A 13528-nucleotide genomic window follows, 5' to 3' on the forward strand; every position below is an offset into this window, starting at 1 on the left:
ACATGGTGGGGGCTGCGGGAGGCCAGGGTTCAGTCCTAAAGCAGGAAGACCATCTGAGGCTGTTACTGAGAGTTTTCCATGGAGTTGGCTATTGACCCTGCCACTGGCCAGAGACTTCTAAAGACACTCATCCACTGTAGGCCTTCATTCATCTAAAGATGGCTGTAAGAGGCAGGCAGTAGTGGTGCAGGCCTTTAGTCCCAGCACTTGGGAGGCAGAGGCAGGCGGATCTCTGTAGGCCAGTCTGATCTACAAAGCTACACAGAGAAACCCTGTCTCGGGAGAAAAAAAAAAAAAAAAAAAAAAAAGCTGTAAGATTCTCTAAAGAAAAACCAAGCCAGGTATGGTGATGCAGGTCTTTAGTACTTAGAGACAGGTAGACCTCTTTAGTTCAAGGCCAGCAAGGTACATAATGGGACCTTGTCTCCAAAAAAAGAAAAAAAAGAAGAAGAAAGAAGGAGTATCCTTGGGCCGAGATTTAATATCAGTGGTAGAGTGCTTGCCTGGCATGCAAGAGAACTGAATTCATAAATCCAGAAAAAAAACAATGTTTTTAATTTGTCATTTTTATTAACAAAGCAAAGGCAAGGTATAGTGGTCCATGCCTGTAATCTCAACACTTGAGGGGTAGAAACAAGAGCACAGAGTTCAGGTTCATCCTCCAGCTACATATCAGTTCTGGGCCTGCCTGGGCTATATGAAACCCTGTCTCATAAAAACCAAAACCAAACAAACAAGGTATGACTTTCTAATTCTGAGAAACAACCAGCCTTGAGGAAAAAAAGGTCATTAAACTGGGAGCCGAGATTCCTTCTGCTCACCTAGCCCTCACACCCTTTCGCTTACCTATGGCATCCTCATGTCTTGCCTCTTCCCTCGCTTCACAGACTAGAATACAAATACTCCAAATTGGTAATGAATGCTACCCTCAAAGACTGTGACCTGCCAGCAGCGGACAGTTGTGCCATCATGGAAGGAGAGGATGTGGAAGATGACCTCATCTTTACCAGCAAGAAATCACTCTTCGGGAAGATCAAATCCTTTACCTCTAAGGTAGAGAGGGACTGGAGGTGAACTGGGAATCAGCTTAGAGGGGTGGAGAGGACACCAGGATGCTGAGTGGCCCCCTCCACTTAAGAGCGGCACTCTGATCCTAATTCTAGCTTCTCCTAGAAACACCACCTTCTTCCCTCTGAATTTCCCGTCAATACTCTCTTCACACAGCTCCTTCCTCCCAGTGTGTATTCTAGTGTATAGGTTGTTAGGGCCTTTTAACTTCCAGCAGAAGTACTGAACCACTCATGTGTGATAGTTACACAGGGGGGGGGGGGAAGAGAGGGAGGGGAGAGAGAGGTTTTGCTTTGTTTTTGTCTGTTTTGTGAAGGGGAGGCCATCTCTAGGTTCAGTTTCTCATTGACCAGTGGAGGGTGCCATCCCCACAGTGTGTGGGCCCTATCCTGAGGGGTTGAGTCATAGCCGAGTGTAAACCGTGCCTGTATGTAATTCTGAACAGGGCTGACTGGCTCTATGTGGGCGGGTTGGTGGTGAAGCTCATAAATGCATATAGACACCACTGTCTCTGGGCATCGGGCCAGCAGAGGGCACCCAAACAGTTCCTCCTGAGCTGAACACACACCTGACTGCTGCACAAGGGAGTCTTTCAAACAGGTGTAAGTGGGGTGGGTGGGAGAGGGTAGGAGGTGGCAGGAAGCATGTTGAAGAAGGTGTTCAAGGCCTGGACCTGGACCTCTGTGCTGACTTGGCAGGGTGACTCCCCTGGCCAACTTTGGCCTTGGCTTTTGTTTTGTTTTCCCTCTTCCCATCAGTGAGAGAGTAGCTCCTGGGGTGGGGAGGGGGGAACAGGGGGAAGGGGGAGGGCTTAGGTCTGTCTGGGCCTCTAGAACTAAGCAAGGGTGCAAACCAGGAGTCACAATTTCCTTCCTCTCAGAGTCTGTAAACAACAGGAAAAACAGAGGACAACTCGTCCCTATGTTCCCAGAAAGCCACAGAAAGCAGGAAGTCCGGACGGTTCCTTCTGTCACCTATTTTCCATTTCTCTTCTTTGTCCCCTTAATTTGCCCCTGTGCAGCAGCCAGCTCCTGTCACCATCTCTCTTTCAGAGGACTCCTGATGGATTTGACTCGGTTCCGCTGAAGACATCTTCAGGAGGCCCAGACATGGACCTGTGAGAGGCACAGGCCCTGCCCTGCCTGCCCCTCGCCTGGGCAGGTCACCCTGTGGCAACGTAGCCTCCAGCATCCTGCACCCTCCACTGCTGGGAATCTCTTCATCGTGGCCTTATCAGAAGTTTGGATTTCAGACCCTTGTTTTTATAGAGTACCCAACCTCTCTTTCTGCTTGCCTCAAACCTACCAAATATACCCACACTTTGTGTATTGTTTCCTTGCTTGCATTTTGTTTCCTAAAATAACCCACCTGTGGGAGCCATACCCTCATCTGCCTGTAATTCTTATAGATCTGGAGTGAAAATAATTCTTTTTTAAGTATAGAGTTGACCTCTGGCCTCCTGTTTTGAGGACAGGAGCAGCCGGGAGTTTTCTTGGTCTGATAAAGGCCTTCGACTCATGATCTCTTCAGGAGAGGCTGTAGTGAGGGAAGGCTGGAGACTGAGGGGCAAGTTGTCACAGTAGCCCAGATTCATTTCTTCTGGGTAATGACTTGAGCAGGGAGCAGTGGACAGTCTGAGGGCAAGGTGAGTTCAGGAGACCAGAAAAAATACACGAGGAAAGGCAAGAAAGACAGGGTTTTGTTTGTTCTATTTTATAACCTGAAATCTCATTTTCTTTTCTTAAGTGATAAGTATTTTCACTGAAGGCAAAGGAGGTTATTTACCAATAGTGTGACCAAAGCCCTAGTAGACCTATTCCCCACAGCTGATTTCTCTGAATGTCCCTTCCATCTCCCTGGGGCACTAGGAAGAACCAGGTAAGTCTGGCTTTCTCTTCTTCACTGGGAGATAGTACATGCTTGCCAGTGAGGAAACGCCCATCTGTGATCACCTCAGCCCTCCAGGTCTAGGGCACCATGGGGTGGAGCATCTCATTTGGAAAGAACATGGGATGCTGGGTTTGAATGGGGTAGTACTAGGGACTCCAGTCCACAACGGCATGGTTCAGCTATGGCTGTGATATCTGTGAGGTCACAGAGTTACTGACTTCTAGACTGACCAGAAAGGGGCTGCATGGGAGGCAGATACTAACCAGGCTTCAGGGAGGAACACCAGGGAGGACTTGTCACCCCAGCTTCTGTCCTATTCTCATTTTACTTGTGCACTAAAAATCTAAAAGACCCCTGGCCTCCATTTCTGGCGACACCCCTTTGAAAGGTGAGTACACTAGGTACCCTTTCACGAGTAGAGTAGGCTTCCTCTCCTCATCTTCTCCTTTTTACTCCAGCTATAATTGATGAAGTATCTAGAATAGAAAAAGCAGAAAATTTCCCAGTTAACTTTTTCTTCCTACTGCTGGGAACTCTGACTCTTCCATCCCGTGTCAGAATGGCGGTCTCTTGGTTAAGCTCCAGTCCCCCATGGTTTACACCTGTGTCCTTTCCCCGTGACAGGTATTTGGTATAGAACATAGAAGCATTTCTGAGAGGTTTGTCAGCCACAAAGTAGCTTGCTCGTCTGATTATCCATGGTTGCCCTGGTGATGGTTTTTAAGAGTCAGAAAGAAATGAAGCTATGCCATGACTTCTAACCATCAATGGCATCCATAGTGAAACTTTTCTTTGGGCATCCAAACTGTCCCTCTTTGTGTGATCTCAGGACCTTGACCACGCCAGAATGTTCTTGAGTGGATATGTACACATAGGCCATGAGCTCACGGCCAGTCTCCTGCAGTCTTTTGGGCTTCTGCTTCCTGTAAAATGACTGCTTCCTGTGATGAAAACCACAGGAGATACTTAGATTGTTCTGCAAGAAGTAGGAAAAGGTTTCATCTCTTTGGACGTCTTTATTCAGATTTCCTGGAATTGAGTAACACTCCCCCCCCCCCAGCAAGCAGGCATCCTCAGACTGCACTGATTGGATGATAGTATTTTTAGGGTCTCTTCCATACTCCTTACTGTAATGGCTCATGAAGGAAGAGGGTCACCTGTTGCAGTTCTATCTGCAGTTCAGCAACTGCAGATAGTAGGTCTACTAATACATAACCTGCATACTGCATAAGTCACCCTTCCAAAACATATCATTCAATGACTTTGGATATATCAATTTTAGTTTTCTGTGCTGAAGATGAGACCCAGGGCTTCTCACATGCCAGGAAAAGTGTTCTACCACTGAGCTACATCATTGACCACGAACATATAGTTTAGAATAGACACAAATCCTTGAGCCAGGGCTATGGTTGTTTGCACAAGCTTTAGGGGCAGAGCGTTGGCTCAGGAGCTAGTGTTTAAACTCCATATGGATATCTAGAGTTCTATAATACATAATTTCACCCTATAGTCATTCCTGTATTTGGCTGGGAATACAAGTGAAGATTGTGGTACATCCAAGGACCAGGGGATTTCTTATGCTATCAAAACTTTTTTTTTGATCTGACTATATTAAAGCTAAGATTGACTATATTTATACAACAGGAGCTTTGTAAAAGATTTTTTCAGCTTTGTGAAATCATATTGATGTCTTATCAGGGAGGGTTGGATTTACTTTTTATTGTGTATCCCAAGTATTTATAGTTTATAGGGATGGGTGTTGCATGTCATTTTTTTTTCCAAAATAAAAGCATACCTTTTGAACTGTCTTTCTTGAATTATAGGGGTGGGTCTCTGGATAGGGGAGTGGGAAATGTTACGAGCAGGTTTTCCCTGCCAGTCTGGTCCCACCACCACACCAGCCCCAAATAACACACAGAGACGCTGTATTAGATATAAAGATCTTGGCCTGTTACTACAGTTTCTCATTGGCTAGCTCTGTCTTAAATATTAACCCATTTCTATTAATCTAAGTATTTCCACGTGGTCTCATCTTACTGGAGAGAGGGCCTGGACCTCTGTTCTCTCAAGTCTCTACATGGTGACTCCTCCCTACTACTTCCTTGAATCCTCCTTGACTCCTAGTCCCACCTATCTTGCTTTCTTATTGGCCAACAATGCTTTATTCATTAATCAATAAGAGAAACATATTTACAGAATGACATCTCCCATCAGGGAAATAGTGTCTTTGAAGTGTAATCAGAAAAGATGAACAGAGCAAGGAGTATGGGCTTCAGAACAATTTGCAGGATATAGGCTAGAAAGTTCTTGGCACCTATTGAGGGATTAATGCTGAATACCTCAGTTTCTATAACAATAAAATGTATTAAGTGATACCAAGATTGGGTGAGGGACAAAAAAAAAAATCTCACAAGTTAGCTTGTTAGGCCCCTTCCCCCAGCCAGGCTTCTCTCAAGAGGGATTACCCATCCACACAACGTTTCCATAAACACAAATGAATTTAGCTTCTTCTGGCAGGAAGTGGGTTATTACAGACTAGAAGTGGAGAAAGTTCTAGAAATATTACAGACCTACCATTTCTCAGTGTTTTGTTGGAACCTCCACCAGAGTCCCTGGCTTCCAAATACCCAAAGAGTCCGGGATGTTCTGGTGGAAGTTCTACCTCAACCCTGCCTCATCTCACACCGCTTCTCCCACAGAGATGCTTGCAACCACTCCCACAGGGTATTTAAACTGCCCCCCAGAAAAGTCTTTCTTCCCCATCCCCTTTCTGGGGGGCTGGAAAATTGTCCAGGAGTATTTTACCCATTAAACCTGGGCTTTTTCTAATTCAGTTTGATTTGGTCTGATGTTGATTGCTTTGTCAGCGGGAGAGGCGTATCGGGATGCAGAAACTTTTAACCTGGAGTGGCTGGGCTTTTTTGACTCGGTACTTTCTTTCCCTCCAGTTGTGTATACTTAGTACCCCAGGAGAACTGCACCTGCCACATGAGTTTAGGCTGCCACAGGTTTTTGAACCTGAATATTACAAGGCACAAATATTCTATATCCATCTTTGAGGAGACTCTTGGACATCCAACAAGTTTTTCCTCCTCCAGCTCCTCCCACTCCTCTGTCATTAGAGCCTTCTCCCCCCCCCTCCGGCTTTTCAAGAGAGGGTCTCTCTATGTAGCCCAGGCTGTCCTGGAACTCAGTCTGTAGACTAGTCTGGACTCAAGAACCGCCTGCCTCTGCTTTCCCAGGTCTGAGACAAAAAAGCATGTGCCACCACGGATTATCATTAGAGTCTTTCGTATCATCTTCCTCCTCCACCATCCTATATGTTTTCGCTTTGCTACGTTTGGTTTGCTTTTGCTACGTGATGAAGATATTGCATGCCTGACTGTGTGTTTTGGTTTTGTGTGTATGTATAGATCCGTCATGTTGTTGGTGTGTGTGTATTTTTAAATTTTTGTTCACTTAATTTTTATGTGTATGGGTGTTTAGTTTACATGCATTTTTGTGTATCACATGTATGCCTAAAACCTGAGGTGAGCAGAAAGGTGTCAGATCCCCTGGGACTGGAGTTACAGATCATTGCTAGCCAATTCCCAGGGTGCCTGCTGGGAATTGAACCCAAGTCCTCTGGAAGAGCAGCCAGGGCTCTTAACTACAGTCATCTCTCCAGCCCCACTGATGTTGTGGATTTTTTGTTTTATTTTGTTACAAAATAAAAAGTACATTTATTCAACAACAATGATACATTTTAGAAATATACATGGGGAAAAAAGCAAGTGTCTCAGCATTGTCAAATTCCTTTCAGGTTACTCTTTGAGATTCAGGAATTCTCAGCAATTTCAAATTTATGATTACTTTAAACATACTTCTGACACTACATTAATTCTTCACACTCTATTATTTAGGTAACTAAAACTCGTGTTTAAAGAAAGGAATACTCTCGGCAGTGTTATGAAGGAGGACAGCTTTGCTGCTGTTGTGAGATAGGATCTTATATGTTCTGGGCTGCTCCAAGAATGACTTCAACTCCTGAACCTTCTGCTTTCCTTCTCTAGAAGAGTGAGTTGGGTAGGTTTCCTAACAAGCAGACAGGGGGTGGGGCCATGACAAGATAGTAAAGGATGAACTTCCAAGATGACGGGCTTCTTCATCCTCCTTACCTGAGGCCAAAGCCTGGTAGCTTAAAAACAGAGGCCTGAGGGACCCTTTCTCCAGCCTTGATGGCCTCCTTCCTGCCTGTGGACCGGTCAGACAAGTTCTAGGCCAGACCAGGATGTGTTTGTGGACCTGTTTCCCTGTCTTTGTTCAAACTGACCAACGACAAACTTGAGGGAAAGATTTTCAAAGAATCTTAACCTCCCCCACTCCACACCCCAGCCCCCACTCTCCTCCAGCCTCTCACCTCCCTCGAGGACAGACCAAGTTTGGCTTCCCCTGCTTTGCAGGTCTTCTGTGTGCCTTGCTGGGTAGTAAAAGCACCCAGCAAGGGTTGAGTTTTGTTTGTTAGTTTGCTTTTCAAGACGTGTTAGTCCTGGCTGTCTGAAACTGGCTCTGTAGGCCAGGCTGGCCTCAAACTCAGAGATCCTCCTGCCTCTGTCTCCTGAGTGCTGGGATTTAAAGTGTGCACCACCATGCCTAGCAAAAGTCTTTACCATGTGATTGTGCTTGCCAAGATTTCTCTGCCTCTGCCTGTTGTGTTTGAGATTTTTCCTGCTTTCTGACGTTTGTTTGTTTTCCATAGGGTTTCTCAGTGTAGCTTTAGAGCCTGTCCTGGAACTTGCTTGATAGACCAGGCTGGCCTCAGACTCACAGAGATCCACCTGCCTCTGCCTCCCGAGTGCTGGGATTAAAGGTGTGTGTGTGTGTTACTACCACCCCCTTTACAACTTTGTCTAAACCTTTGAGAAGACATTTAAGGGCTGAGGATGCAGCTCAGTCTATTAGAGTGCCCCTGGTTCAGTTCCCAGTACCATAAAACTAGGTGTAGCCACCCTTGGATGTATAATGAGATGGACCCCACCCCAAACAACAATGAAACCCAGCTCTTGAGTGGCTGAGGTAGGAGGATTAACATGAGTTAGAAGCCAAACTGGGTTACATAGTGAGATTGTCTCAATACCACAATTAAAACTCAAACTAAAACAACAAAAAACCCAGCTAGTGGAATGTGGTGACTCATGACTGTAATCTCAGCATTCAGAAGGCTGAGAGTAGAGATTGCCATTCAAAGACAGCATAGCATGTTGCAGGCCAGTGTGAGCTGTGGAGTGAGACACTGCTCAGTTAATGTATTTTTAATTAAAAAGCACATGCCTTTAATACCAGCACTCGGGAAGCAGAGGCTGATGGATCTATGTGAGTTTGAGGCCAACCTGGTCTACATAGAGAGCACCAGGGTAGCCAGGAATACAGACAGAGACCTTGTCTTGAAATCAGACAAACAAACTAGCATGTGGGCTGGAGAGATGGTCTTGATGGCTAAGGGCGCTTAATGCTCTATCAAGATCATAATTTGGATCCTAGCACCTCCATCAAGAGCCTCATGAGCATGTGAAACTCCAGCTCCTAGCCATAGTGGAGCACACACACACACACACACACACACACACACACACACACACACACCACTAAAAAAGTAAAACCCAAATGTCTTGGGAAACCAGAAGACTAACCAATCTGGAAGACAGCCAGTAGAGGGGGTACTGGAGAGGGCTTCCCAGGAGAAGGAAAAACTAGTTGGAACAAAGAAGGGGAAGAAAATCTCAACTAAAAGGAGCTTGTGTGAAGAAGGCTCCAAGGCAAGGAAGGAGAGCATGCTGTGTGGAAAGGAGAGGGGAAAGGCATTTCCAGGACTAAACACATCCAGAAGCTGGTAGGCAGCAGGCATAGTGAGGGCCATGTGTGGACAGTTTCCCAAGGGTAGCAGGTGTTCTAGCAGGAGGGTGACAGGATTGGGGCTGTCTGTCAAACATGGAAACATTTCACTCTGAACGCAGGAAATAAAAAGGAACACAAAGAAAAGAGAAGCTGAGAGAGGCCTCAGAGTAGCCTAGCTGCGGGTTCTTAAACCCTTGAGTCCCAGCAACACCCAGAAGTTAGCTATTTGTAATAGCACATGCTAATAGAAATAACTATAGGAGTTATGGCCTCACACTATAACTCAGTAACTAAGTCTTACTTTTATTTTATTATTTTTGAGACAGAATCTTGTTACATAGCCTAGATTAGACGCTCACTGTGTGTAAGGATTCAGGCATTATGCTGGCCTGCCCCTGTCACCTGGCAGAGTGCACTCAGGCAGTACTCTGGTCAGCTCAGGGTTCCATGAGTTCTAGTCTGCGTGCAGGTGCAAAGGACCCTTTAAAAGACAGACCCCGCCCACTTGTGCTGTCTTTGCTTTCTTTGCTGTTTTGGTCCTCTCTCTCTCTCTCTCTCTCTCTCTCTCTCTCTCTCTCTCTCTCTCTCTCTCTCTCTCTCTCTCTCTCTCTCTCTCTCTCCTCTCTCCTCTCTCTCCCTCTCTCCTCTCTCTCTCCTCTCCCCTCTCTCCTCTCTTTCTCTCTTTCTGTTCCCAATGTCTCTATGTCTCTTCCCTTGCCCCTCACTCCCCTTTGTAAATAAACTTCTCACTTCCGGCTCTGTCTGCCTGGTTTGTTATTTTCCTCTGCCTCGGTCACCCTCCCCTTCTATGGAACCCGCTATGCTCTCCCACGTGGTCCCTTACATTGGAACCCCCACGCGGGACACCCCCCCCCCAACTTCTCCAGCTTTATCCTATAACAGTAACGAAAGAACAACACTGTGTAGACCAGGGTAGCTCTAATTTACAATCCTCTTTCTTAGGTCTCTCAAATACTAGGATTATGGGAAGCTGTGCTACCACATTTGTTTCTAGTCAGAATTACACTGGCCATTTCCTGCTGACTAGAATTCTTTTGGCAGCCATCCACATCTGGCTAACTAACTAAAGGACAATAAACTATTATTTCTTTTTAAATCACATTAGCTTGGTGCAGTGATGTGCAATTGTAGTCCCATCTCCTTGGGAAGCAGAACTTGACTTCCTTTAGCCCTTAATGTGGGCAGGGTGGACGGGGACAAACTCCCACAGGAGTGCTCCCTCACGTTTCTCCCTTCAGCAATTTTTTGAGGGAGGAATGGCGTTTTGAGACAAGGTTTCTCTGTGTCGCTTAGGAACCTGTCCTGGAACTCACTTTGTAGACCAGGCTGGCCTCAAACTCACAGAGATCCACTTGTCTCTGTCTCTCACCACCACCACCACTCAGCCTTCCTTCAGTTTTGGAAACATTGAGCACTCCCAGAAAGCAGTCCATTTTAGGTTATTTTTTTCCATTTGTACTTATTTCTGCTATTGGAACTCGTTCGATGGCCTTCAGCTAAGAATGCCCGGTAATATGTACGTCAATTTTCCTTCTTGCACTCTCTGACCTCATAGCAAGCATGCGCAGGAATACATCCCTTACAACAATGGTTCTCAATCTTCTTGATGCTGTGACCCTTTAGTACAGTTAGTTCTTCATGATGTGGTGACTCCAACCATAACATCATTTTCTTGCTACGTCATAACTTATTTTGCTACTGTTATTAGTCATTATGTAAATATCTGACTGCGACTCTGCAGGTTGAGAATACTGCTTTAAACCGAGTGATGGAGAAGTGGATGTGGTGAGGCATATTTATAACGTCCACACTTGGGAGATGGAGGCCAGAGGTTTTGGTCACTGTCAGCTGCACAATGAGTTTGACAGGGAGCACCAGTCAGGGAGGACCGGTCACTGGCCTAATTCCATACAATTGTCTCAGGTTCTATTTCTGTAACTTTAACCTTCCCCCCCCCCCACATACACACACTCCCCGAGTTTCTTCTGAAATTACCTTGGGTTCCAGGAATTATAGAAATGATTGACTAACATCTTTATGACAAATGGCCACAACTACTTCCAAGCAGCATTGGAAAGTTACAGAACAGACCCCCACCCCCACTCCACCTCAGTGCTCAGCTGCTTTGTATAGGATTCATTATGTCATCAGAACAGCCACAGCAACCTCTCCAGAGCACCTAGTGGAATCAGAATCGAGATAATGTCCAGTCAAGCTATGGGCTTGACCAGGACAATCTGTTCTGTCTCTGTCAGCCGTACAAACCCAAACCCCTCCTTTATCTCCTTTTTCTAGAAAAATCTCAAATGTCTCCCTGCCTCAATCTCTCTTCCTGTGCTGGGGTCTGAACCATGCCTTGAATATGTGAGGCAAGAATTCTTCTACAGATGAGCTATGTCCCTCTTCCTGTTAGTCCTGGGGGTCACTGAACCTCTTTCTCTTTTCTTCCTAAAGTGATCATGTTGGTTAAAAACCTCCATTTTCTGTCCTTTGTGACATCTGTCTCTTTGGTATATGGGGATGGGTGGCTAGTCTCTTGGGACTCCTGAAGCCTTCCTTGGCTTAGTAACACGAGCATGCTGGGAACATACCTGCTCCTAAAGTAACTTCCTATCTGAGTATGCACATGCTTCCCACACAAACCTGCAGGCTGCCCTAGGACACAAAGGCATTGCTTTTGGAAGTAACTGCCAGTCCTCCTCTTAGTCACTACTTATATGGTTTTTGGGTCTGCACTTGCCAAGTTGTGAACCCATTGCATTTGGTCACAGGGTCACAGTCTTACATAGCTGCAGAATATAGTGAAACTTGAGAAAGGCAGGAAGGGAGGGAGGGAGAGAGGAAAAGAGAGAGGGAGGCAGGGAAAGAGGGAGGGGGAACAGAAGGAAGGGATGAAGGTAGAGAGAAGACAAAGTAAAAGACAATGAAGAGATAGCTAGTTTCCCTTCAGCACTAACAACTCTAAACTGATAAACAACTGTGCTACTAGGTTACTTCTTATACTTACCAGGTAGAATAAGTATTTTAATCCCATTGTGTTTTTATTTATGTTATTACAGCTTGTTGGGAGGGTGCAACATGGGAGTCAGTTCTTTCCTTCCAACTTGTAGGTCCCAGGAATTGAACTCAAGACTTTAGACTTTGAAGCAAGCACCTTTACCTGAGGAGCTGTCTCACCAGCCAGTCCCAGCACAGACATTTTTAAAGAGATCTTCCCTTCTTCCCTCCCTTCCTCCCTCCTTTCTTTCTTTTTCTTAAAAGACTAGCTAGAATTACCTAAGGTGCCTTCTTATTTTTTAAATTAACATATTTTTATTTCATATACATTGGCATTTTTGCCTCCATGAATGTCTATGTGAAGGTGTTGGATGCCCTGGGAATAGAGTTACAGACAGTTGTGTGCTGTCATGTGGGTGCTGGGATTGAACCTGGGACTTCTGGAAGAGAAGCCAGCGCTCTTAATCACTAAGCTATCTCTCCATCCCAAAGAGAGGTATCTGTAATTTAGTAATATGACTAATAGAAAAAAAAAGTGCCTAGAGGTTTTTGTTTCATTTTGTTTTTTTTTGAGACAGGGTTTCTCTGTGTAGCCCTGGATGTCTTGGAACTCACTCTGTAGACCAGACTGGTTTCGAACTCACTGAGATCCACCTGCTTCTGTCTCCCAAGTTCTGGGATTAACTCCTTGGTGTGTGTGTGTGTGTGTGTGTGTGTGTGTGTGTGTGTGTGTGTGTGTGTGTTGAGACGGTTCTTACTATATAGTTCTGGCTGGCCTGGAACTCAGTATATAGACCAGGTTGGCCTTGACTTTATAGTCAAGAGACCTGCCTGCCTCTGTCTCTGATGTGATGAAAGGCATATATTATACTAAACCTAACTGGATTTTGATTTTTTTTTTTTTTGACACATGCTGGCCCTGAACTCACGATCCTGCTGCTCTGCCTCTCAAAGGATGGAATCATGGACATGCACCACCACACCTAACCAAGGGACATAATTTCAAAGGAGGTCTTCTCACTTTCAGAGTAGTAATGAGTATGCAGGCTGGGAATGGTGGTGATACCAACACTCCCCCAGCCAGAGGCAGGAGATCTCTGTTCGAATCCAGCCTAGTCTATGTAGAGAGATCCTTACTGAACAAAACAAGAGAGTAATATAAATGTGTTTATAGAACAGCTTGGCAATGCTCAAATTAAGTAAACATAGCCAGTTTCAGTCCTAAATATATGCCACAGCTTCTTACAAAGGTCTGTTGGATGAGAGGGCACTTGAGGGAAGTGCACTTGTCATGTGGATCCAGACACACAGCCCTTCTCCTGGTTTTAAACCTAAAATTGTAGCCCAAACTGCAGGATACCAAGAAGGGACACACCAAAATTACCCTGCCTCCTCTGTCTTCTTCCCGGTCTCAAGTCCATCACTGTCCCTAACCTTTTCCTATATATCAGTGGGCTTGGCAAAGGCTTGCTGGAGAGTGGGGTAGTTTTAAAAAGAAAAATGGAGACCGGTGAAGTGGCACCCTTTAATCCCAACCCTCTGTTGGAGGTTATTCTGGTTTACATAGTTATAGGTGAGACCTGATATCAAAACGAAACGCCCCAGAACTCAAGAATCATGAGATTGGGTAACTGGGAGAACAAAATAGGTAGCTGTCCTCTGGTATCAAGACAGAGGA

At 45.4% G+C, this 13528-nt stretch overlaps 1 protein-coding gene across 2 annotated transcripts in view; it reads left to right on the plus strand.

Moving 5' to 3' along the window:
• Positions 1–2401, plus strand: part of Elapor1 (endosome-lysosome associated apoptosis and autophagy regulator 1) — an 80045-nt gene extending 77644 nt beyond the window's left edge. Inside the window, exons 21-22 of one of the 2 annotated variants that reach the window (XM_051177709.1) lie at positions 888–1053; positions 2090–2401. In XM_051177709.1, coding sequence (XP_051033666.1) covers positions 888–1053; positions 2090–2131 — 208 coding nt within the window. In that variant the 3' untranslated portion in view covers positions 2132–2401. The remainder of the gene's footprint in view (positions 1–887; positions 1054–2089) is intronic. The other variant, XM_051177708.1, reaches the window with a different exon arrangement.
• The last annotated feature ends 11127 nt before the right edge of the window (positions 2402–13528 follow it).

Source organism: Phodopus roborovskii, unplaced genomic scaffold (assembly GCF_943737965.1).
Source record: "Phodopus roborovskii unplaced genomic scaffold, PHOROB, whole genome shotgun sequence".
NCBI classification, from domain to species: domain Eukaryota; kingdom Metazoa; phylum Chordata; class Mammalia; order Rodentia; family Cricetidae; genus Phodopus; species Phodopus roborovskii.